The following is a 23,616-nucleotide window of genomic DNA, read 5'->3' as shown; positions in this document are numbered from 1 at the left end:
TTCAAATGCTGTACTCTCCATTTACTCCTGGACTGTCAGTCTGAGCACATAACCTATCTGGACAAATTTCCGGGGATGCAGGTGGGGACAATGCTGACTCATTTCACCTCCTCCATTGCCGCAGAGTGCCATGCAGGACGAGTAGTCCCTCACAGTCCCAGCCTGTCCCTGCTGCAGGCTGTGCACTGGCAGCTGCCTCAAATGACTGTTGCCTACCTCCACTCCTCTTCCTTTACATTGAAGCTCAACGACCCTGTTAAACGATAAAGGCAAATCTATTTTGGAAAGCTGCTTTCATTAACTAAACCCTTGACTGAAGTCAAACGAGTAACTTCAGTTTGATCCATCCGCTCCTGTTTGCCTCTCAGTGCAGGGGGAACCACCACTCACATACAAGCAGCTGAAGGAAAAATCTCTTCCACTTCTTAATAGAGCTACCCAAGGCTGTCATGCACCCACAGCACACAGACAATGCTTTCTGTTAGCACTGGAGAGATAACCTGAAGTCAAGAGACATTTGGAACTGTGTGGAGCCACTACGAAGTTGCATGAATTCCCGCTGTTTTCTCAACCAGAGCTTCAGTACCAGAAGCAGAGTGCACCTGCACTGGCGAGCGAAGGGCAGCAGGCTATGTAAACCCGGCTGTCACCCATCCTAAAGAGACCAAGAGCTAAAAGCTGCTCTGTAATGACAACTTCAGACTTACAGGATAAGGGCTAATAACTGTGTGGAACCTGGACCGGTCGACAAGTCTTTGGCACTCTCTGATTACAGGCCAAACACAAAGCAGCAGGCAAGCTCAAGTTCCTGCAACCATTTCCCATTTCTGTGATAATGTTGCTGGGGTAACGGCATCTGGTGGAAGGGAGATTATGGATGTACACGCATGCACGTGCATGCGTGCACAAACACTTTTTTGTCTGAAGTTGCAAAATACGACTGAAGAGTTGTGACAGTTTGGGGAAGAGGAAGAAGAGCAGAGAAGGATGATCCTACCAGTGGGATTTCTCTGTAACTGCATGGTGTGCAGAGCTAAGTGGTTTTACCCCATCTGACTAGGACAGTTTACGCAGGGATGGTGGAAGGAAACAGTGTTAAGCTCAAACTGGATGATTTATCAAGGCAGGGGACTCTAATCACTAAAAGCTTGTCTTCTGCAAAATAACTAGTGTGAATTTATAGGGAAAAAAGCTGTTCTACACTGCCTGCCCTTGCAAGAAACCACTGCAATTAGTCTGCAAATGGTGTTTGAAATGCAGATCTCTTTGTAATGCAGAAAACCTCGGGCTAGGTAGTCATGAGACAGCTGTCTGATCATGACAGCACGTATCAGCTAACCTACCCTCCCCTAACTGTACATAACCAGCTCAGTTTCACCTACCACTGGTATCTCCTACAGTACATCTTAGTGCAGTGCTGTGTAATTATGCCTCTAAGGTTCAGGTTAATTCCCTCCAAAAATAAAATCAGAGAACGGAAGGAATAGCTCACTAGTTTCCTTTTGAGCCTTTTCTCAAAACAGCAGGCAATATTCCTTTACTTTGTGAATACAGCCCAAGAATTTCAGTACACCCTACAGCCTTCAATAACCAATTGTGGCCCGCTTCAGTTACTTGCCTATACTTACATCGGATAATCAATCTGATGTTGCCTGACTGTTTCAAGTTCTCTGTTTTCAAATTGTTCAAATCTCTTCACAATTCCTGTCTTCTCCCCACTGGAAGCATATATGAAGTTGAGAATCTGAACGCCATCTGCAAAATACAGTCTTTCTTAATCTGCCAGAAAACAACCATTGATAACTGAGCAATTAATTAGCTCACACTTGTATAGTCAAACATTTGAGGTACACAACAGATTAAAAATTAACACAAACTTTCAATAAGTCTTTAAGCACAAGTTCATTCACTGTTCTTAAATGCATTACAGTCTTGAAATGAATAACCCACAGAAAAGTGAAACGGAGTCTATTCCCAGCTGCTGTTAGAAGCAGGGAAGACAGGTATTTACATCTAAGATGCTTAAATTTGAAGCAGAAGTTAGCTTAAGCAAAAGTTAGCAAGGAGAAAATTTACGTCGCTCATTTAAATCTCATTCTATCTTTGGTTATGCCTACGTGAGATTACTCCACAGCTCTTGGGCTTGCTCTCCATTTTCAGGTCTCCCCTTTATACTGTACGTGTGAATAAATACCAGTTCTGTTCTTAACTGATTTACGTAACCCTGTAATAAATCTAACTGATAATGCTGCCCTGATAAGAAACTGGAAAAAGATGTTCAAAGCTTACTCAAGGCATATCAAGAGGTTTCCTAAAAATCAAGCAATTTGTTACAAGCTTCTTAAAAAAAAAATGAATAAAATGTTATTTCCTCCTTTTTCTTGGTATTCTAAGTGTTCTTACCTGTAAAGCAATTAGATAAACCGTAAAATGTTTCACGCTGTTGTCAGAGTTCACATGCTTGGTCTCTAACAAGTATTTTAGAAAGCCCCTGAAGGCAGCAACTCCCTTGCTTCCCTGTTCTTTTCAGTGCATTTACATGCCAACGTGGCAAAACCAAACGACACAAATACCTTTACAAGATTTTCTAGGAGAGAACCCTTTAGAAGCAAATAACCTTTCTGGTTAACAACAACAAAAATTTTAAATTGTAAAGCTAGAGACAGGCGGACAGGAAAAAAAAAAAATCAAGATAACTCCGAGAAAACCCAGCAAGCAGAGTTGTGGGTTTCAGAATATATAAAACAGGCAGGCCAAAATAAAGACTTCATATTTAGACCCATAAATACTAAAACTATAAGCATAGGCCTGATATAATTTTTTTTTGTATACCACTCCTAAAGGTTAGTATTTTGTTATGTTAGCAAATTGTAAATGATACAATTCTTCTTTAGCAGATAGTTATTTTTCCTTGTGATTTGTGTGAATCTATACCTGAATAGAAAACAGAATTCAACCAAAATGGTCAAATACAGCATATTTCATATTTAGTTTTTTAACACTAGCATAAATGTTGAAAAATTAGCATTGCTGAAAAATAAATTTATTAAAAGCATATTTTTAATTTTAAAACTATTTAATAAAAACTGGTTGTTCATAATGGCTTCAGCAAAAAAAAAAAAAGGAAAAAAGTACCGTAATGTTTATTTCACTACAAAGTCTTAAAAAATCTGTTTCCAAGTATATGGCACTCATCTTAAGCAGAAAACCTGAGATGACCCATATGAGAGTTACATATGTAAGAACTGCAGGACTGACGTTGAAATAATGCAATATGGGACTGAACAACTCTCTTTGAAGGAATGGCGTCCATTGACCTCAGCGAGTTTTAGATAAATATTTTGTGAATATGCTTAGAAAATAAAAGGCAGTGCTGCAAGAGATCTCCAGGCTGGCTGTGATTAAACAAGCTGACTATGAAAGACAAGATGACTTTGGTCATTTGAAGCTCCAACCCTGCAGTTACTAAGCTTACACAGTCAACAATGTGGGCCAAGTAAATCGTTCCACACAAAAAGCGTGTACCTGTAATAAATGTTAACAGCTTACAAAGATGTTATCTGGGTCCTGTTAGTCCCCTCAGAAGAAATTAAAAAAAAAAAAAGTGACATTACACATACCGCTTTCATGAGGGCACTGGGGTATCTTGTTTGCCTGGAGCATCCACAAATAGTCAGTGCCCCACTGAAGACAGACTTTGTGGTCTTTATATGGGCGTTCAAAAGGCGGAACTGCTTCTAAAAAAGTGTAATTTTTGGCTACTGCCTCCTGGTAGCTTTCATTCTGCTCAACATCATAGCTGCTAACTAGTTTGTGACTAATCCATGCATATAATATCACACTGTGCACCATTATTGAGTTTCTGATGATATAATCATCCCTGTAAACCATGATGCTTGGGAACTTCAAATGCACTTGCCGAGTTTGACTAATGTAAAGGTTCTTCTCATCCTTCCACCTCCTTCTGTATACTGGTACGCCAGTCCTGAACTCTGAGGAGGCTACCGCTTCCAAGTTGACGATACAAGGCTTAGAACATAAATACTGAACTAAAACCTCAGAATTGTTAAGAACTTTCTTTTCCAAAATGTTTAAATGAATGAAGTCCGCATAATCCACGTTTCGTTCAAACTGTGGAGTAACAGCTGTTGTCCGTAACGTCTCCTTTCCAAAGGATGGCATGAAATTCTGGAAGGAAAAACAGACAGAGTAAAACCACTGTGTTAACCAGAGAACCGACATGTGCAAGATTACCAATACACTGTCAACAATAACAGGACACTGCAGGAGCAGGAGGTTTATACACAGTACTCAGACTCCAAAATACCAGGATTCCTTCACACAGCAGGTGCATATGAATTACTAAAGAGATACCATCAAGGTTTTAACAGTAATAACTCACCTATGTTGACTTCTCAAAGCCACATATGCTTCCCAACAAAATGTACTTATAGGGTGTATCCTTCTGCAAGTGCAATCCGGTCTACTAAGATACTGACTTTCACGTCATGCTATTTACACATGTTCCCTGGATCAAGCCTAAAGAATATATACAGAAGTGCGCTGGCATTTATTCATCCTATCGTTGCTGGCTGGCACGGCTGCAGCCTGGTATTTCTCTCTTTCTAAAAAGTTAACTAGTTGTGTTACCTCTCATGCGGGTATCCAAAGAGCTGGAATAACGACTAAAGCAGCACTCTGAGGTTTCCTGAGAATGAATCCATGTTCTGAAAGCATTTAGGAACTTACTACAGAAACATTCCTATCCACAAAATGGGCTTACAAATCTGGGCAGCGAGACCAGCAGAAGACATTTGCTCAGCTTTTGCTCTCTCTCGCTATGCCCATTATATACTTCGTGAGTTCTTGGACACCCGCCAGGATTATCCTCTGCGCTGAAGTTGTCGTCTCCAAAGCTTCAATCTGCTTTTTTTCTTTCTGCTCAGCGGTCAGTGACTGGATTGATGTGCTGCCAGGATACCAAGGATTACTCGGCTCAGAGGGCCAGCCACTGTCACTGCACTGCTGCCAGATTCCCTGATCTGTCTAAAACATCCCCAATCGCCTCTTAGGACTGCCAGGCAAGCCGGTAGTTAGGATTACTCAAAATGAGAGGCTCTGTTTTCAGGGACTTGTAACTTTGCTAAGCTTAAACAGATTGAATTGAAATGTATCTTGGATCTTGTACCTCGGACTGATGGCTTTTTCACTGCAATTCTCAAAATATTTAAAAGCTTCAACCATGTGGCTTGTACATTTCTAGTTATTAGAAGCATGTGCTGTGAACCTGCAGGACAAGACCTTGCCCATGTTCCAAGATAGGGATCAGTAAAAATCCCTGATGATAAATCATTTTGTTTTTTATTTCTTACAAATACATTGCAAGTCCTTGAAAGCTACTCTGAAAAAAAATAATCTTCAAAACATGTGAAGCTGTAAATATTAGGAAAAGCTACAACTAAGTTTACCTGTACTACCTCCTCCTTCCTACAGATAATTTTAGATTTAATTGTCTGACCAAATGCTCTTTTTCCCCTTTATTCAAAGCAGAAGTTGGAAGACATAACTGAATGAAGAAACTTTTGGATGAGAAAGGTGGCTATCACAGCTAGCAACTGGATAACTCTAGATAACAAGATTTATTTACTTTTATTGGTCTTTTTGAACTTGTCGCTCAAATTACTTCCCACAAGAACAACTGACTGTTCCTTATCTTCTCGTGTCCGACGAGAGACACAGGAAGCCAAATGTGCAATGATGCTGAGCATAAACACACGTAAGCCCCCAAATGTCTGTTTTGACCAAATAAAATGCCATAAAAAGGAAAAACGCTCCATGATGTTGGGATCTAAGCTTTTTACAATAGGTAGTCTCTTCAGAGTAACAGCCTTTCTCTCCCCGTCTTATTTCCCATCCTATAAAATTCTATAAAACTGAATTAGCATTTCAGTCACTAGTGGCAAAGCGCAGCAGAAATATTCCTTTGAATATAACAAATCTATCTGCAGATCCGTGTTTATATGATGTGTTTTATGAAGGACCTACTGAAGGGGATAAAAAAGGAATAGCAGAAAGAGGTTGGTGTCCGTTGGAAGTTACTATCACAACCTGCAATAAAACACCTGCACAAACACCAATTAAAAAGCTGATTAGAGAACCTTGATTTTGACTCCGATACCTCTCAGGCAGAGATACTATTACGACATGTTTCTTATGTAAACCTTTTATGGTTATAGATATCTCTAAAGAACAGACACAACAGCAAACACAAATTACGCTAAACCTCTTCCACTTGATGGATACCATCCATATCTATCAAATACTTTTTGACCTTGCAAGAAACAGTATGTGAAAACTGCTTGATCTGTATGATTTATTATGATTTCCCTTATGGCATGGCCCCCAGTTTATAAAAGTCATGCCATTTGGTTATCACAAAACATTGAAGTCTACCAGGTAGACACTACAAATCATCGTGTTACCACTGCATGCTTACCGCATACACGTATTTACAGCTACAAATCATCCAGGCAGCTCTCAGTTTTCCCAGGGGTTTCTCCAGCACAGAGATATGGGAGCTGGCTCCCAGCAAAGACAGCTTGGGTCTGGCAGGGTTCATTAGCAAAGACGCAGCAGGATGTGAAATGTGGCCATCCGGCTTCCAATGAAAGGCTGACTGGCAGAAATTATGCTAGTGGTGTGGTTTTTTTTTTTTTTTTTTTTTTTCCTGTGGTGGGGATATCCCAAGGCAACTCAAAGCCAGCTCCTTGTAGTACAAACTGCTCCGAGAGCACCTAAGCATGACAAAGCGTGACCACTGATGCATAAGGTCAGCTTCAGCTGCCTTGCCCTCAGTGCCCGCTCTGCAAAATGGCTCGCACAGGCTTAGTCAAGAATCTTTTCTTTGTATTCTGTGGTGCCTCAGGTATTGAGGCACAAACTGCAAAAATGCACGAAGCACAGTCGGGTGTGCTGTTGCACCACACCTCATAAATCCTTCAGGATGCTCATCCAGCAAGGAACACAGTGAAAAGACCCCCCGAGTGATCCCACAGCGATGCAGCTGTGGCAGACCACGGACAGCAAACTTTTCTAGACAGTGGCTGAGTCTGTTCCCACCTGGTTACCTCTGTACATCGCTCTCACGTACTGGGCAGCGTGCCTATTAAATAAATCTTTCTGTGAGGAACCCTAAACATCACTTCCCTCAGCATTACCTCAGACAACACAGGGTTAATTGTACATAATCTCTGGCTACAGAGAGCTAGGATGAAAGGATTACACAATGAGTGTGATTATGAGATTTAAAAGTAAAATTTTCCCAGTGTAGTAAACAGGCCAGCTATGGTGGATTAAAAATGGTATCATGAGACAGGCAGGGCTCAGCAAGAAAGGCACAGAGGCTTCATTGTGTGGGGCAACTTGATTGTAAAAGCCGTCCAAGTTTTCTTCTTGGATCTTTTTCTTAAACCTGCTGAACCTGAGGGAGTGAGCCCGAGCCATCTCACCAGTGCTGGGGTAAAATCACTGTGGGAGAAAATCACAACAATTAGTAGGAAAGTGAGCATTTGCAGTGGTGAAATACCACAGAAACGGTGCCTTCACTCACTGGAATACGATCTCAGCGGGGTAAGAGCTCACCCTTGCAGAAATTCCACATGAGCCTTTGGGATCACACCAGTTCGCACCACACCTGAAGGTAACCCCAGCCCTTTACCTGCGCACACCCGCCACGTCACGCTTTTTTAGGATGTGTGAAGAGGAGACCTGCCACAAAAGGGTGCCGACCTGCTCCTATGTACCCATACCGGGTACGCAAACGAAGACTTGGACAGGAGTTTGCATTTCGCAGCAGCAAAGAGGGGAAAGAAGCTTAGTTCAGCAGACGCCTTTACAACGCGATTGTTTCCAGCGGCTGATGCACCCCGAGGCAGACACCAGAGGCACCCCACTCTTCCAACCCTAAGGGGTCCAGTTCAAAGGGGTTCAAGCTAAAAGGGTTCAGTTTAAAGGGCTTCACTACACAAAGCTTGCCAGCCCCGAGCCCCCCGGCCCCCCGGGGCCGGTTCCTCAGCCCCGCCACCATTTTACGGCCGCCCGGGGGGGAGCGCGGCAGGTGCTTCGCCACTCACCGTGAGGAGGAGGAGGAGGAGCGGGGGGACGCGGCGGGGCAGCCCGGCGGGCTCCATGCTGCCGCGGCGGCTCAGCAGCAGCAGCAGGGGGACGAGGAGGCGCCCATCGGCGTGGCGGCGCTGCCCACTGCCCGGCCGACAGGGCTGCGGCGGATCCGGCTTCCTGGAGGAGGAGGAGCCGCCGGCCGGGCAGGGCAGCGGCTCGCCCCGAGCAGCAGCCGCCGCCGCCCTCGCGTCCCCTCCGGCCTGCGGGGAGCCTGCCGTGTCCTGTCCCCCCGTGCCGCACCGGGAGGCGAGGAGCACGGCTCCGGGCGGCCGCCATCAGCCCCGGAACCGGCAGCGGCGGAGCCTCGGTGGAGGAGGAAGAGGAGGGGGCCGCCGCCATCATGGCGGGGCTGAGCCGCACGCTGGGCATCTTCGGCGGCTTCGTGGCCGTGGTGGGGGCGGCCCTGTACCCCATCTACTTCAGGCCGCTGCTGCTGCCGGACGAGTACAGTGAGTGCCGGGGGGCCGCAGGGAGCCGGGGGGCGCCGGGGAGCCGTGTCCCCGGAGGTCGCTCGGCGCTGCCACACGGGGCTCCTGCCGTCTGCCCGCCGCCCGGCACCCCGCTGCCGGCGGCTGGTGGGGCTCCTGAGGGGGTTCTAGGAAGAATGACCAAAAATAGGGCGGCAAACTTATTGATCTTCTCCGAGGGACTTTAGCCTCGCTTTGGAAGTGAAGTAAAATGTAACTGAAAGCAACGGGAGTTATTTAATGTTGGTGAAGCTGCAGACTGCCCCCAAAGACAGGTGTTCTCCCCTGTGTTCCCATTTAAAATCCTTACTCTTCTTCGCCTACCTTACTCTTTTTTACTTGTGGTGTTGGCTCCAAAAATATTGTGTGTGATTGATCATTACGGAAGGGAGAGAGCCAATGGATAATTTCCTCACCTGTGTTTGCAGGTTACATAAGCAAATGATCCCTGTCAGGAATTTTTTTAAGTCTCCGTTTAACACATAAAATGGGCAGTGTACAGTTAGTAAATACTTACACTTGGTATTTCGTGCCTGATTCTAGACTTTATTTAGCACATTCTGCTCAAACTCTCCTTGGACTGCACCGTCAGTAACTTCCCTTCCACCTTGGGATATTCTGTGATCCCTGTTGCTTTCCTTGATGCTCACCAGTTGCATGAGAGCAGCACAAGCACTCACCTAACACTTAGAGTGGACATGGACTTTCATGGTTGTGGTACTGCTGTGGAAATAATAATTTTAGGGTTTGGGCTGCAGAGGTATTAATTTTCTGAGTACAGTCTAGTAAGCTGTATAGCAACAAAACTTCCAGAAGATTGCTGCTCCCCCCAATTAACTTGAGCTGTGGGTGAATACTCATTATTTCTGCGTATTGGGAAGCTGGGTCTGCAGTTGGACATCTGGGTTTGCATCCCGTAGTAATCCTGCAAGAGGCGAGAATGGATTGTAGTTCTCGAGTGACATTCAGCTACGTAAACGTGGAGAGCCATCTTTTCTTTCTTCAGCCTCGTGTTTCTTGTGTGTCACCTGAATTCTGCACAAGTGAGGCACGGTATGCTCAGGAACAAGTATTTTCTGTGTGATACTCACACATCTTCAGAGGAGTTCCTAGAGGTTTAACAAATAAAATGGAAGATACTTGGGAAAACAGCGTGTAATCAAATTGCTAATTTGTGCCATAAATTGTGCACACAGGGGTTTCTGACTTAATTTCATAAATAAATGCTATAATTTTATAGCTTTTTAGCATCTCCGTTTCTAGCTTTGATGTTCCTAATATTTTCATGTCTGGGACTAGTTTTAAAATAGACTATTTCCTCATACTAAACACATAGTTTAGTGGCAGCATTGAAACCTTGAGATCTTTCCACCTCTTCCACTTAGATTAATTAATGCAGCTGGTTGACAGAATCTATTTGGGTTGACGCCAGATGGGAATAAGGCATTTTCTCAGTAGAATCCATGTTTTTGCTGAATTGTGAGACTCTGCTCCTTCCGCATCCTGTGAGGTGGTTGTCCTGCCATCGAGACTGGCTTTTTCTCATTTTTCTTTGTTTTACCCATTTTCCAAGTTGCTTCCAGGCCCCATCCTAGACTCCCTATTGGCCATTCTGTGTCCAGTCTCTGTGTTTCTCGTCTGTTTCTTCTCTGTGCTGGTTTCTTTGCCTGACCAGCCAACAGCTCTTTCTGTTCACCCCAAGTGTGTTTCAGACAGACCTCTCAAATTGATTCCCATTTTGATCTCTGCCTCTCCTCTTATTTTAGCATCTATCTCATACTCTTTGGCTGTCCTTCTCCATGTCTAGGAATAAGTCTGATTCCTTGCCCTAATTGGTTCTGTTTTCTCTGAGTTTTACACCCTATTGTTTGAAAATGGATTGAGATTTTGTATGCTAAAGAGTATGGAACAGCAATTGTTATTCTCAGTGGACAGAACTGAGTGCCTGTCCCCTTGATATTCCTGCTAGTGTCTAGTAGCCTTAGTCATGTACCTAGACAGCCTGATAACATGCAGTGCTTGTGCATTCTAAGTGTGGTAGGATGTGCAAAAACTTTAGTTTTAAGGTGGGCTTAGTTCAGAGTTTCACCTGAGACAGTGCACACAACAATTTTTTTAGAGGATTAAAAAATTCAGTGGGATTGACAAAAGGCTAATAATCCAGACAAGCTTTGACTTCCTGTTCAAAGCACTACAGTGGTAAAGCACTTGACTGGAAAGGGGGAAAAAAGGGAGGGAAACAGGGAAAATGATACGGTTTTGTCCATTTCTCTTTCTGGAAGTGTTTTGATTTAAAAAAAAAAAAAAACAAAAAAACCCTGAGACAGGCCCACTCTGTGGAAAACATCCTCCTAATACTCAATTTCATGAAGTTTGCCAGCAGTAATTTTATAGATGCTGCCATGAAATCTGTTTGTGATGAGACAAAAGATTTTTCAGGACCTGAAGATGGGGATCACTGGTTCTGGAAGTAATAAATCTTTTGAGGAGTTTTGCATTGAGCATGTGAGGGGTAGCTCCTAAAAGTACCGGTCATTGCTTAAGTTATGGCATCGCAACAGGTATATCAGCATTTTTTAGAAAAGTAATCATTACTTTAAGATGACTATCTTACAGGTTGTAATCTCTCAGAACAAACTAGCTGTTAGTTTCCTTGCTAAGTGTGAATGCTACATTTGTGTTGCATACACAGATACTCACCAGAGTTTTACTGTGTAGGATTCAGAATGAATGTAATTTTCAGTGTTGCTTTATTACGTACAGGCAAGGTGTCTGGTATTTTCTTTTTATAAGTAGTGTTGTTTCTGTTTTGTTTTCCAGAGAAAGAACAGTCAATAAACCGAGCTGGTATTGTTCAAGAGGATATTCAGCCTCCAGGTATACTCAGTTCACGTGTTTGCATTGATTGCTTTAAAGGTCTTGAAGTAAGACCTGAGTATTTCTATAGATTTAAACAATACAGTGAAGATTACATTCAAAGAATACATGTATAATAAACTTATCAAGAATGTGTTTTCTCAGGTTTACAAATTACGGATTTGCTAAACCTGTTTTCAGTTGATCTAACTGGTCAAATAAAATTGTAGTTATTCAGTAATCTTCAGTCTTTCTTAAACAGTTTCCACAGCAGAAAACCAGCTCAGAGTAAAGGAACCATGAGTGGTCTGGGCTCTAGCTGTAGAAAATACCCTGTTGCACCCTTGTTTTGTTGAGTACTGCTTTACAACTCAGCTTAACCACAGTTTATGAGGAAATTATCAGTAGCTTCCAAGCTCATGGTAGGAGGGTTAAGGCAGAAATCCGTAACACAAATGGAGGTTTTGAATGCAACGATAATAGCTTTTTGATACCTGCTATTCCCCCATTCTTTTCTACCTCTTGTTGGTAGGAAAGTATGGAGGAACAAAACTGTAGTATGTCAGACCATCCCTGATAGTTTATTGTCTCTTAGGTAACAGAGTTGGCAATTCATTATGCAAGGTTGGCATTTCTTGTTTAAAGATACAAGAATGCTTGTCTTGATGAAACAGTTTGTATTTGAATATGTTAAAGGATAACTTGTTCCTATTTTTAGAAAAGCCTGACAGCAGCAGCAGGGGAAAATCCAATAGGATTAATGCCATGTCCTAACTACGCACATCAGTTAATTCGTCAGTGCAGGACTTGCTTTCCAAGAAGGTGGTGAAATGTTGAAGAAGAGCAGGAAATTATTATGAAATAGGAGCCTGGTAAATCTGCCTTTTTATTAAATAGTAAAGAAGATTGGACTGTCTCATTTATCCAAGATGCAGGTACTTGATGACTAATCATCCTCAGTATAATTTTTTAATTCAAATTTAGCTGCCAATAAGAATTTATGAAATCCACTAGTTGAAAACAAAATCCAGCCAAGGTGCAGTTCTAGTGGTTTTTTTTCCCAACGATCTTGGAACACCTTACACATGGGTGTAATAGATTTTCCATTATCTGAAGCTTAAGGTCAAGATGAGGTTGACTTTATAAATATTTTTGCAACCTTAAGCAGAGCTGAGAGCTCAGTGCAGAAAATGTTAGATTCTTTCAATTTTTGTCCACAAGGCTGGAATAGAAGACAAGATTTGTTTGTTTGTTTGTTTGTTTTCCCCAATGCTCTAGTTATGAACTGCTGGTATTATCATATTTGATTTATAGGGTTAAAAGTGTGGTCTGATCCCTTTGGAAGAAAGTAATGTCGCTGGCTGGGTGCATTGCAAGGCAGAACTGAAGACGGACTCTTCAGCTGTTTCTTCTTACACTGAAGTGTGCCAGTGGGTGTCGCTGGAGAAGAATTCTGAATATGCTGTGTGGGCGCATGAGGAGCAACAAATGCTACTGGCTGGAATGCCAAGAGGAAAAAAATGCTAATTTGATAGAAGGTGCTTTGGTAACAATGCACAGATTGTTAGAGTGCTGAAGGATTAATTTTAAAAGTGAAATATTTATTTCCTTGAGAAAAGGGAAGAAGAATTATTTTTGTGGTTAATCTGTAAACACTTCTAGAAAAAAATATGAATAGACTAAATCATGCAGACCACTGCAGTTTCCTCCCTAGTTTGAGAATTACTTTTTGTGGTTTTATGAAAACATGATAGAAGTTTAGACTGAGAGAGACCACTGCAGATTTGTGCTCTCTTATGCAAAATATAACACGGTGAGTGTGAATTTGTACATTAAAATTTCTTCCTTTCAAACCAATGTGTATTTTTATTTCATCATTTATTTTGCGAGTAGTGCCAGCCATTCTCTCATTTCTCCTCCTGGATAGGAAGGGGGAAAATAGCATGAAGAAACTCATGGATCTAAATAAAAACAGGGAAAATTAGTGTAATCTATTGCCATTAAAATAGGTTTGGATAGTGAGAAACGAACAACAAAAAAAATAAAACACTCCAACATTCCCCTCTCCCCTCCTCTTTCAGGCTTAACTTTGCTTCTTCATTCCTGACTCATCTACCCCAGCCCCCTAGCAGCACATGGGGAGTGGGGTTCTAGTGAGTTTGTAGCAGTTCCTCTGCTGCTCCTTCTTCCTCACACTTCTTCCCTGCTCCAACGTGGTCTCTCCGCAGGCTGCAGCTCCTCTCAGGAGAACCTGTTCCAGCATGGGTTCTTCATGAGCTGCAGTTCCTTCAGGAAATAATCCAGCTGCTGTGATGTGGGATCCTCCATGGGTTGCAGCATGGATATCTGCTCTGCAATGGTCCTCTGCACAGACCGCTCTGGTGCCTGAAGTACCTCCTTCCCCTCGTTCTTTTCTGACCTTGGCATTCATGCTACTATTTCTCACTTTTTTTTTTCTTTTTTTTCTTACTCTGCTTGTCTGCTGTTCTATCTTAAATGTGTTTTCGTAAAGGTGCCAACCACTTGGCTGCTGGGCTGAGCTTTTAGAACGTATTTTTATGGTAAGCATGCTGATCATCAAAACAGCCTAGTAAAGAATTGCCCCCGCTAAAGATCTTTACCCTAATTGGATGTTTCTCTTAACAATAGGTTCTGAATAAATGATGTGTTCAGATTTCAGAAGAAGCACTCTATAACCTACAGTTGTTACGGATTGTATCCTAACAAATGTTGTTGTTGAATATAGGTGTATCGCATACATATTTATCTTGAATATGCTGTCTTCTTTCCTTGGATTATTCTTAGTATTTCATTGTGGGACAAACATTTTGACCACTGCAAAATCATGTACATTATGTAGAATGTATGTGCAGTGAGTGTTATTTATAAAGTTGAGGAATTCATTTTCTATTTTTACAGACATCATGTGGCTTTATTAATGACAGATAAAATACTTGACTTTTATGATGCTCTCTTCCAAAACACCATTCTGTTACTTGCTATTCCTTTTCTACCTTTTGTTGTAATTCCCTTCCCATTCAGACACGTACTTCCTCTCCTGTTTTTTTTTTTTAAGAATCTCCTATTATCCCAGTAAGATTTACATTTTTTTATTTTATTTAATTTTAATTTTTTATTTTTAGCTTGTTTGCTGGGAAAATGTGAGCACACTTGATTCTTTTGAGTTCTCAGGTGCTCTTACATGGTAGATGATGGCTGAAGCCAGAGTTCATCCAACCTCAGGGTTGTTGACACAAATTTCACTACGTGGCATAGCACAACTCTGTCACAAAGCTAATTCAGTCTTTGCTAGGAAAAGAAGAATCAAACTGAAGAGCAAAGAGGTTTTTATCACTTAAACGTTTCTTCAATGAGAGCGTGAAAATGAGGGAGCCTTGCTTTCTTGAGCAAAACAAAACAGTGATGAACCAGAAAGTTGCAGCACACTTGTTTCTTCTAAAATACCTTTCCAATGGAAATAAAGCATTGCTTAAATACAAATAATCTGTCTATAACTGACTAGTTACAAGCCAAGGAGTTCTAGCAGAAACTGGAAATTGTTCAGTATTGTTCAATAATGCTGCTTAGTGACACAAAGCATACATCATGGTAATGCGGAACAGTTATTAAACTGCTCCTTCAGGATAAATGATGTGATGGAGGATATTAAATTATTTAATTTGGAGTTAGGAGATAAGACAATCCCTGCTACTCTTCTGTGTTGTGAACGTGAACAATTTGCTGAGTCTGGATCTTTCCTAGACAAATATTAGATGGTTTCAGAACAGCAGCTGCGTGCTACCAGGTTCTGAGCCTTTTACCTTCATTTCACTTAAATGTTGCAAAACACTTGAGTACATGAACTTAATTATTTAGAATTTATAAAATCCAACACGTCTGTTGGTCATGATCTCTAGTTCATTCTGGGGCAAAAATGAGATGACAACACATGCAAATAAGCTTGATAAGTTTTGTATTTTTGTTGTTTTGAATTTGCAGCAGCGCATATTTGTTGCATACTACCAAACTACATTGAAGCAAAATATTGTATGTTTGTTTTAATGATCATAACTTTTCATTTGCTGTATTCAACCTGATAAAATGGGTGATTTGCCATTTCTTTAAAGTGTTAGGAGAGTGAATGCCTTTTTCAAAATCTTTTGTATTTTATCTGCATAAAACTAATTACTCTTCTTGCAAACCAATACAAAATAGAACTGTTAAGTCAACAAGGAACATACTGCGATAATTCTCAGTTTACACTGAAATTTTATGCTATTGCTCTGGCAGTTGCCAGTTGCCTGGAGACTTGCCCGAGACTCCTGTGGGAAGTCCTGATCCTGCAGTTGGTTTTCTGGGCGTGGTGACAATGCTTTGCTGTGCTCCTGGGCACTGTACACAAGCCTTTCCATCTCCTAACTGCTCAGCTGCAGGTGAAGTTGGATAGATAGCAAGTTGTGCTCCCTAGAAGTGTTTCCTTATCTTGCTCTGAAGTTAGGAGGTTTTACTACTTTTGTAGCCTGCAGCAACTACTGTTTTTCAGCACAAGCACACAAAGATGTTAGATGTTTATAATAATTCATTATTTTATATAATCGCTAGCACTTGGAAAATCTGTGTCTAATCTGACCTTCAGAGAGGACTCCATTTTATGGTTTTAGTCTACTTGTTCTGATTGTTGAGATAGACGGTTTGGGACAAAACATTTGATTAAAAAAAAAGTTTTCTAGGAATGTTTTTTAAAGTTATTTATTCTGTAATATGAATACTTATTTATTCAACTGGAATATGAACAACAAATATAACTTCAGCCTTTGGTGGACTTGGATTAAAGTTTGAAACACTGCTTTGACTTCCTAACAAAAACAACTGGTTGTACTAAATTTGGACCTGCTGCAGTAAGCTGATAAATTTTGAAATTGTTAAAATTTGTGCTATGAAGAATAAGTTTGGCATTTTGGTCTAAATGCAACATGGTTCAGACACATTGCGGACTGTTGATGCAATGAAGCTCTCAAATGCAAACGCTGCAGGAGGAAGAAACATGGCAAAGGATACTGGCAAGAAAGAAAAATGGTATTTTTAAATATTTGCTGATGACTGCACTTGATTTATTGAGCTAGTTCTCACTGGTAAGGTGAGAAGGGATTTTTTTTTCTTTTATACGTAAACACATTAAATAGCATCAACTGATCTGCAAATTTTACTGTATATGTGCTCGCCCAGAAAAAAAAAAAGAAACCTGTCCAGAAAAAAAAGCAGTTTTTATGATTTGCAGTTTTCCATACCAAAATAAATCTATTTTCCCTTCTTGCAGTCTAGCAATAATTAACTACTCATTTTCTCAGAAATGTGTACACTCCTACTGACCTTCTTCGTGTTAACATGCAGACACAGCAGTAAATGAAAAGCTACATTGACTTTTTCTGTGGTGCCACACAGCCCAGATAGAATGTTTGCTAGTGGAAGGAAATTATTTTCCAGCTTCTGAGAAAGTGCTGCGAAAGATAGTTTTTATGTGGACAATGCATGACTGGAGGGCAAAAAACAAAGTGCAGGGTACAGCATATTAAAGCTTTCTTTTTCGCATATTAGCTTAGCAAGAAAAATGGTACGGTGTTTAAGACACTGTCTTGGAAATTAGGAGTGTAGTGGTCAATTCCCTGTTCCACCACAATTTTTTTTTCCTGCCAGCAGGTAAGTAACACAGCTTGTCAGCTTCAGTTCTGTCTGTAAAATAAGAGTAATAGTACTCCTCTTCCTTGCAAGGCAGGATGAAGATAAATACAGGGGTTGTTTGTTTTGATATTCTGGAAGCTCACCTGTTTTTCACAATATTGACAGTTTGTTACAAGATCTCCAAATCTGAGTATAAACTTCTACCTGCAAGTGGAACTGCTACCCAGCGTGTATGTTACTGCAGCCACACAAAAAGCACAAAACTGGTCAGGTTTTGCTACTGACCCAGGTGTCTGCTCTAAGCAATTTTCAGGTGTTTTGACTTGTTACTTCCCTTGTCTTCTGAAACAATGGGTCCTACCTTCTCACCTTCACATGTTAAAAAAAGTAGCTGCAAGTCCTGAGCAGGGGAGGTCAAGTGGCAGTTAAAGGAGGTGAGGAAGAACTGGAAATACTGCAGGAGAATAATGTTCTGTAGCCCTGGAGGAACACCTTGGAGGTAGGGTGGTGGGTATGAGGAGGAGACAGGGCTTACTGGTCAGCTGAATGGACAGGAGCGTGAGAGACATAGGACATAAGTCCATGGGAAAGCAGCCTTCATTAGCTCTCCTGCTCACAAACTGGGATACCTCTTTCTGTCTTATATGTTTACACCCCAGCAGATCAGAGGCAAACATTTCTAAAGAAAGTTCCTAGTCAAGACAGTGAATTTATAATTAGAGGAGAGCACCTGAGGAGATTCAATATAACTATTCTTCACTCTAGCCTACCTTGAGAAGTCAGAAATCTTAGAATAATTCAGGTTGGAAGGGGCCTCATGTTGAAAAATGTATTTTAGGCCCCAGTTCACAGGGAAAGGTGCCTCCTTCACTGTCAACTTTATCCTGTAATTCAGTACGGTGAATATCAGCAATACCAATCAGGATAGAGGAGAAAGATACTCCCATTGCTTCAGCAGAAATTCCTGTAGGAGGAGTCCTTCTTCTCAGCCACCCATTCACTCCCAGAACTGGGTGGCTCAAGCACAGCTTAGGAATGTATTTATTCTTTCACCCTGGGAGAAGAGAAACCACTGTGGGTAATCAACCAGTTCCTTGGTTGATTATCTGTGACTTTTGGTGTGCCAGTGATTGTAGCAGGCCAGCTCTAGATCCAGATCTCCTCCCCACCTACAGAGGAAGGTTCATACAAGAGCTCTAACTTGTGCCATTACTGACTGAGCAGCACCACTAGGAGTCTTCTGAAACCTGGAAAGCAGGTAATCTCAGTAACACAATCTTCATTATCTGCTTGTAGCTTCCTCTGAAATAAGCTCTCCATTCCCTTAGTCCTTCCTATAGTTATCCTGTGAGTGGCTAGCACAGAATTTCTCATGGTTCTGTCAAAAATCCCATTATAAAATCCTCATATTAAGAACTTGGTTCTTGTTACTTTCCCCTGCATTTTCTTTGTGTTTTTAATATGGGTTATGTGATTTTGTGGCCTCTGCTACCTACTGCCTGCCTACCAATCTGCCTATGGATCAAAGCAATGATGCCAGCAGCACCAATGGCTGAAAGAGCCTCTAAGGAGCTGGAGAGGCATTCCCATACATTTAGTCTGGCAATCCTACTAACCTGTCACAGACTTCCCCCTAGTTGTTTTCAGCTGACAAGCTTTTGGTTTGTAGCAAAACCTCTTGTTATTATTCCCCATTGCACTAGTGCAGTTAATTTTGGTCCCATAGCTATCATTCCAGCTATTTCAAGTCTTTTGTACTGACATTGCCTCCCACACCATTTAATCAGAACATTTCATTAGTATACTGCTACTTTTTTTGTGCCAAACAACTAAATTTGTCCCAGGGTAGTTCTTTGAGGAGTGCAACTATTAAAATCCCTCCAGGCCAATGACTTCCTTTTGTCATTTCCGCTTCAGTTCCATACCTGGCTTGCGAGTCTTATAACTACTAATTGCCTCCCACGTGACATTATTTAAATGCTTTGCTAAAGTCCAGACAGAATAAATCCCCTGAATTTCTGTCATGTTAACAAGATGGTTACCTGATGAAGTAGCAAGATTGATATTCTGACATGATCTGCTATTTAAATTTTTATTTGTATCCCCATTTTTCATTACTTTAGAGTTTGCCATGATCCTTGCGTGTTTTTTTCTGGCAATAATGACAGCTAGGCAGAAGTTTTCCAAAAGAAGTCACAGAAGTACCCAGACATCATCATACTCTTTTTGTCTGGATGCACCATAATGCATATGAAATGAAAGACTGGCACTGTCAGAACTAAGTAAACACTGTGAGAGGGTTCTGCCTTTCCAGCCTAAGGAGAGACATTTGCTGGTATCGGTTATTTTCAAAAGCTCAAAATTTTACATTCTTCATGTCTCTCTGCCATTGATTATTGGTTCATAAGAAGTAGGCCTGACTAATAGAAAGTTGCTGGAAATTTTGTTCAAGAACACAAGGCTAGTTTTATTTAGTCACAAAAACTATCTCTCATCAAACTCACAGAAGAGGAAGGGCAGTTAGCAAACCGTATTGACAAAGTGTGATTATTTCAGTTGTCATCTCTGCATTCATTAGCAAGATTATTCAGGGTGATGCAAATTAATTTACATCTGGTTCTGTTTTCCACAGGTCAATGGGTGCGTATTGCTTAGTAAGGCTCTTGACAAGGCAGGCATGACATACAGATAATGACTGCCTTGAAGAAAATAGGAACTTTCTCTTGGCTTCAATCCTTTGGATTCACAGGAAAGGTACAGATTAAGGCAAAAAATGTAATATTTCAACTGTGCCAATGGTTTTAATGGAAAGACACTGATACGACACTTTATGATTCATTTGTGAACTGTCACATCCTTTGGGATCTACCTAGAATATGACGTGTATGGTATGCTCTATTGGATCCTAGAAATTCTGAAGATGCCTCACTCCATCCAATTTTATGCTATATTTACAGCAAGTCACTGCACCCCACACTTTTCCAGGAGTCTTCTCATGGTAATGTGTTCTATTTAAGGTTCCAATCGACTCTAAGTCTTAGAAGAGCAGAAAGTATTTCGTTCCTTTTATTTTCTGCCTTCAAGGAAAAATAAGTTTGCATACTACTCTCTGTTGAGACAAACATAAAATCTTCAAGACCAGGCTCAAGTTCCGGACTCTAATCATGATATAGGGGAGATTTCTAATCTTCTAGACCATTTTTCCTATCTAAGTTGGCAGGCAGACAACTCCAATTCTAAAGTGGCCTTGCTGTGTGTTCTGCCAGTAGTGCAGAAATGCTTAGTCACAAATACAGTTTAATTCTGAAGAAGCATTCCATAGGATTTAGGATTAACTTGTTTAGGAAGCTGTATCTTGTGGCATATAAGGCAGGTATATATATACAGCAGGTATAAGGCTCCTTCCCACTTAATTCTTTCAGAATTAGGCAATGTTGACTCCTCTGCAGGTTTTGAGACAACTCAAGAGAAACTAATGTATACTTATTTTAGAGGGACCCTTCTTTACTCATGGTCTATCTGTCCTGGAATAGACCCTGAACTGGATTTTCAGGTCCCAACTATCTGAAAATACCTTCTGACAGTTTCAATAAAATGTTCAGAGTGCATAGCCTTCTTTGTGTATGAAACACCTTATGAAATGTTACCTCTACTGCATACAAGCACTGTGGTAATATTTATGTCTGCTTTGCTGATACTACCTGAATGGAAATAGAAGTTGTACCCTTCAGTCTCGTGTGTTACTTAATGTGTTGACTTTCATTGACTATTATTCATATTATCATTATCTCACTCAGAAGTATGTTAGGGGAAACCCCTTAAAACTGCCTGCATGTTCTAAGTATAGATGCTTTATGGTAGGCTTATGCTTGTGAGTATTTCTGAGTTAAATGCTATCTAATGGATATACCATTTTGTATCACCACTGAAAACAACACACTCTTTATAAAGTAATGAAGGAGGAGACACAACCAATTCAATCTGAAGAGTCTGGATATCAGTAAATATATTTAGTTGCTCCACAGATGTGCTAGGAGGGATTTTTTTTGCAGAGGAATTATGTGTAGGAAAGAAGACATTCCGTTGGCAGGTACATCCCTGCACCAAGCAAGACGAAAGAGCAATGCCACAAGTCTACTGTGGATGCTGTTCAGTGTCTTTCCACTTTTTCTAATGCCATTGATCACAAGGATCATCAAGAATCTTTATCAGGATGATGTTAACTCTAGTTGAACGCCTCAATCCAAGATCTGAGGTAAAAGCAGTCTTTCAATTCACACAATTTTAATTGTTCCTTCATAAATGTGCTGTTTCAAAAACAGTGATATCACAAAATCAAAGAATCATAGAATATCCCGAGTTAGAAGGGACCCACAAGGACAATTGAGTCCAACTACCGGACTCCACACAGCACCACCCAAAAATCAGACCATGTGTCTGAGAGCGTTGTCCAAATGCTTCTTGAACTTTGGCAGGCTCCACCTTCTGGGTGAAGAACCTTTTCCTGACACCCAGCCCAGCCCTCCCCTGTCCCAGCCCCATGCCGTTCCCTCGGGTCCTGTCGCTGTCCCCAGAGAGCAGAGCTCAGCACCTGCCCCTCCGCTCCCCTCGTGAGGGAGCTGCAGGCCGCCATGAGGCCTCCCCTCGGCCTGCTCTGCTCGGGGCTGAACAAACCAAGGGACCTCAGCTGCTCCTCATACGTCTTCCCCTCTAGGCCCTTCACCATCTTTGTAGCCCTCCTTTGGACACTCTCCAATGGTTTTATGTCCTTCTTATACTGTGGTGCCCCAAACTGCACACAGTGCTTGAGGTGAGGCTGCACCAGCGCAGAGCAGAGTGAGACAATCCCTTCCCTCAACCAGCTAGCAATGCTATGCCTGATGAACCCCAGAGCACTGCCGGCCCTTCTGGCTGCCAGGGCACACTGCTGGCTCATATTCAACTTGACATCGACCAGAGCCCCCAGATTCCATTCTGTGGGGCTACTCTCCAGTCTCTCATACCCAAGTCAATACATATATCCAAGACTGCCCCATCCCAGGTGCAGAATTCAACACTTGCTCTTCTTGAACTTCATTCGATTGGTGATTGCCCAGCGCTCTAGACTGTCAAGATCTCTCTGCAAGGCCTCGCTACCTTTAGGAGAGTCAACAGCTCCTCCAATTTAGTATCATCTGCAAAGTTACTTTAGTATATATTTGAGTCCTGCATCCAGATCATTTATAAAAACATTGAACAGAACTGGCCCTAGAATGGAGTCCAGGGATGCCCCACTAGGGACTGGCCTCCAGCCTGATGTAACCCCATTTACTATAACCCTCTGAGCCCGACCCATCATCCAGTTGTTCGTCTGTTGTATTGTGTGTTTCTCTAGCTGTATGCCGGGCATTTTGACCAGAAGGATACTGTGACAAGAAGTACTGAAAGTTTTGCTGAAATCCAGAAAGACTACTGGCTTCCCTTGGTCAACTAGATGGGAACCTTATCATAAAAAGAAATTAAGTTAGTTAAACAGGACTTTCCCCTCATGACCCATGTTGGCTGTGACTAACATAGACTAAACACAGACTAAATGCTGGAATGGATGAGTGGAGGTGATGGAGGACAATCCCTTGCAGGGTTAACTTCAGAGTCAGATCAAGTTTCAATGGATGTTTGTCTCAGGGTTAAGTGCTGTCCTGTAGCTACTCACTCAAGCTTTGGTAAGTCAGTACAAAACATCATCACCTCTGGGAGCATGGTAAATCAGTACCTGTTTGTCTGAAATGTATGCAGAAGTATCATTATGGGTTTTGAGCAAAGCTCGTTAGACTGTACCGCTGACAATGGTATTGATTGTCTCCAGACTTAGCACCCATGCCCTATAAAGAAAATACCCTTACAGTGCTTAAAAAGTTCAGCAATATCACTTTTCTGTGTATTAGGTGGCATACTCCATGAATGCCAGATTAAATTTCTGTACTCTCTTGAGGGCATCAACACTGGTCACTGACTGGGTTAATCAATATCTTTCCAGGAGGCTCCACGCAGCCTGCTGTATATTTACGGGTCATTGTGAAGCAGAGGGTCGTTGTGATGTCTTTATCTGAATGTGGGTGGGTGTGATGAACATATGCATTTATGTGTCCACCATGTGAAGAAAAGCTAGAGAGCTGTTTGCTATTCCCACCAAAGATGGTGGGAAAGCAGAATAACCAGCAGTTACTGCCCAGTGACACTGTGGATGGAATGAGCTTCTGAAGAGGTTTTTGCACTGCCAGAAGAGGTGAGGAGCTGCTTCTGGGTGCGCTGGCCAGCCATGATCCCTTTTGAAGTATCTTTGGTAGAAGGGCTTTGGCAGCTGCAAGCAACCATGTAGTGGGGCATGCATGATAATCACACCTCTCTCCACCCAGCAAAGCAAGAGCCACAGTCATATTTGTGCAAATTCCAGCAA

At 41.8% G+C, this 23,616-nt stretch overlaps 2 protein-coding genes across 2 annotated transcripts in view; one reads left to right on the top strand and one right to left on the bottom strand.

The window, feature by feature from the left end:
• Positions 1-8,266, bottom strand: part of SEL1L3 (SEL1L family member 3) — a 37,792-nt gene extending 29,526 nt beyond the window's left edge. Inside the window, exons 1-3 of the mRNA XM_083835709.1 lie at positions 8,133-8,266; positions 3,621-4,188; positions 1,629-1,755 (exon numbers count right to left, since the gene is read on the bottom strand). Coding sequence (XP_083691835.1) covers positions 1,629-1,755; positions 3,621-4,188; positions 8,133-8,189 — 752 coding nt within the window. The 5' untranslated portion in view covers positions 8,190-8,266. The remainder of the gene's footprint in view (positions 1-1,628; positions 1,756-3,620; positions 4,189-8,132) is intronic.
• Positions 8,267-8,493: 227 nt separating this feature from the next.
• On the top strand, positions 8,494-13,354 carry SMIM20 (small integral membrane protein 20). Its single transcript, XM_083835747.1, has 3 exons — positions 8,494-8,627; positions 11,466-11,522; positions 12,816-13,354. Exons 1-3 carry the CDS (start codon positions 8,519-8,521, stop codon positions 12,851-12,853), a joined length of 204 nt encoding a protein of 67 aa, XP_083691873.1. The 5' UTR covers positions 8,494-8,518; the 3' UTR covers positions 12,854-13,354.
• Positions 13,355-23,616: the final 10,262 nt, after the last annotated feature.

This window comes from Anser anser, assembly GCF_964211835.1.
Source record: "Anser anser genome assembly, chromosome: 4".
NCBI classification, from domain to species: domain Eukaryota; kingdom Metazoa; phylum Chordata; class Aves; order Anseriformes; family Anatidae; genus Anser; species Anser anser.
This window is presented reverse-complemented; position numbering and strand designations above follow the sequence as displayed.

Bases quoted from the DNA above. Each gene is read 5' to 3' on its own strand.
- SMIM20 (XM_083835747.1), top strand. From the start codon at position 8,519: ATGGCGGGGCTGAGCCGCACGCTGGGCATCTTCGGCGGCTTCGTGGCC. The intron at 8,628-11,465 runs GTGAGTGCCGGG...TTTGTTTTCCAG, and splicing joins GCTGCTGCCGGACGAGTACA to AGAAAGAACAGTCAATAAAC. The intron at 11,523-12,815 runs GTATACTCAGTT...TTTGATTTATAG, and splicing joins AGAGGATATTCAGCCTCCAG to GGTTAAAAGTGTGGTCTGAT.